This window comes from Mustela nigripes, chromosome 3 (genome assembly GCF_022355385.1).
Source record: "Mustela nigripes isolate SB6536 chromosome 3, MUSNIG.SB6536, whole genome shotgun sequence".
NCBI lineage: Eukaryota > Metazoa > Chordata > Mammalia > Carnivora > Mustelidae > Mustela > Mustela nigripes.
Genome location: NC_081559.1, coordinates 194,581,903 through 194,584,176, shown reverse-complemented (window position 1 = coordinate 194,584,176; position 2,274 = coordinate 194,581,903). Strand labels below are relative to the sequence as shown.

General features: G+C 80.4%; 1 protein-coding gene across 1 annotated transcript in view; it reads right to left on the bottom strand.

The window, feature by feature from the left end:
* CHRAC1 (chromatin accessibility complex subunit 1) overlaps positions 1-1,609 on the bottom strand; it is a 3,628-nt gene extending 2,019 nt beyond the window's left edge. Inside the window, exons 1-2 of the mRNA XM_059395213.1 lie at positions 1,419-1,609; positions 81-207 (exon numbers count right to left, since the gene is read on the bottom strand). Coding sequence (XP_059251196.1) covers positions 81-207; positions 1,419-1,565 — 274 coding nt within the window. The 5' untranslated portion in view covers positions 1,566-1,609. The remainder of the gene's footprint in view (positions 1-80; positions 208-1,418) is intronic.
* Positions 1,610-2,274: the final 665 nt, after the last annotated feature.

The following is a 2,274-nucleotide window of genomic DNA, read 5'->3' as shown; positions in this document are numbered from 1 at the left end:
TCGGGGACGGCAGGGAAATGCGAAGACGGCTGCGGACGACCCTGTGCCGTTCTCACCGGAGTGCTGCAGCGGCCGCGTACCTGCGAGAAACTGGAAAGTCTCCGCCTCCTCCGCGGTCTTGGACAGGTCGGTGTAGGTGAGGGCCTTCCTCTCCCGCCCGCTGCCGCGTCGGTAGGAGCAGGCGGCGAGGTGCTGCACGAAGAGCTCCTGCACAGAGAACGAGAAGGCAGGACGCTCCGGGGCTTCCCGCAGAACGCGACCGCGGCCCGCAGAGGGCTGCGGCTTGACTCCGGGGGTCGGTGGGCGAGGGAACAGGTCGGAGGGAAAGCGAGGCCGCCCCGAGCTGCTGGAGATCCCCGACCTGAGCGGGACGCGTACAGGTCGCGCAGCAGGAATCGGAAACGTCCAGCGGCAGCCGGCCCCGAGGGAGCAGAAGCGCGCCGCGAGGCTCTGCGCCGGCAACGCGCCTCCGCGCTCTAACCGCCGGGCTCCGAGACCCGGACCGACCGCGGCTCCGGGCGCCCCCGCCCGCTCCGGGCCCCGCCAGTCCCGTCGGGGCGACGGACTCGGACGAGCGGGCAGCCCCGGACCACCCGCGACGCGGAGCCCGCGCCGTCCGGCCCCGGGGACGGCCCCGCGCCCCCCAGACGGCCGTCCCTTCGGGGCACTGCGCGGCACCCGACATTCCCCGGATTCTACCCGGGCCCCGCGACGGCGACAGAGACGCGGCTGCGGGCGGAACCACGCGAGGCCCGCCCGCCCCCCGCAGGGAAACGGCCCAGCGGCGCAGCGCGGCGTCCAAGGGCGGGGTGTGCGGCGCCCGGCGGCCCCGGGCGGTCCCGCAGGGGCCCGGCCCCCGCCGCAGACCGAACCGCCCCGCCGGCTCCGGGCGCACCCAGGAAGCCCTGAACGAACCGGGGACGCCGCGCTCGGCTGCGGGGTCGGGGCGCGAGCGGCGGGCCGGGCGGTACCCCCGGGGCCAGGCTCCGCGGCCCCGGCTTTGCTGACACGCCGGGCGGAGACACCGGCGTCAGCCCGCGGCAGCCCGCGCCGCCACTCGAGCCTGGCGCGAGGGACGGCGGGAGCGGCGCGGTGGGCGGGGCGGAGGGCGCGCGGGGGAGGACGGGAGCGGCGCGGAGGGCGCGCGGGGGAGGGCGGGAGCGGCGTACGGGGGGCGGGGCCAAAGGCGCGCGAGGGAGGGCGGGAGCGGCGCGGCGGGCGCGCGCGCCGAGGGAGGGGACCCGGGCGCGTCATGGAGGGCGCGCGCACCGCGATCCCGCGGGGGCGGCCGGCGGCGCGCGGGCCGAGGGGGGCACCGGCGGCGCGGCGGAGCCCGGGGGGGGGGGGGGGCAGGGCGGGGCGCGACGGTTCCGGGCGGCCCCCGGCCCCCCCCGTCCTCCCCGCGCCGCCCGCCTCACCGTGGCCTTGGCCGTGAGCACCAGCGCCTCCTGGTTGATGCTGGACACCTCGGGGGAGCTCTTCATGATGACCCGGATGCGGGACAGGGGCAGCGACACGAGCCGCGGCTCCCCGCACTTGTCCCGGCCCGCGACCGCGTCCGCCATCTTCGCGCCCCGCCCCGCGGCGGCCGCCGGACCCGCCGCGAGGCAGGCAGGCGGCCGGCCCGGAGAGTGCGGGAGCGGCGTCCCGCTGCCCCGTGGGAGTTGTAGTGTCGGCGCGGCGCGGCGGCGGGGGCGGGCGGCCGCCCTTCCGGGGCCGGACTACAAGCCCCGACGTGCCGCGCGCCGCAGGCCGGCCGGCGGGGCGGGGCTGCCGAGGCCCGCGAGCCGCCTTCCCGCCGGCCGCCTGCGCCGCGCGGGGCCGGGGACCGGGGCGCGGGCCCTGCCTGCGTGCGGGGAGCCCCGTGTCGGCCCGGGGGCGGCGGTCGCGGCCCAGCCGCTGCCGGCCGGGGCGCTAAGGGAGGCGGTCGGGGAGGGCACGGGGCGGGCGGCACGGGATCCGGCCGGAGGTCGGAGTAAGATGCGGGGCGCGCAGTGCGGGGCGTCCTCAGCTCGGCCCCGGTCTGGCCCTCGGGGTCGGCCGGCCAGCCCTGCGTAACAGCGCCCTGCCTGGGGGCGGGGGGGACGCAGCGCGGCGGAGGCCGGGTGAGCTGGGGGCCGGGGCGCGACGGCGGGCGTCGTGGTCCCGGGGCTCTCCCAGGTGAATCCGAGCGCCGGGGAGAGTCGGGAGGCCCCAGTGCGCGTCCCCGGGAGCGCTGGAGGTGCCGCGCCTGAGCGGACTGGAGCGGGGCGGCGGCGGGGCCGGAGCTCGGCG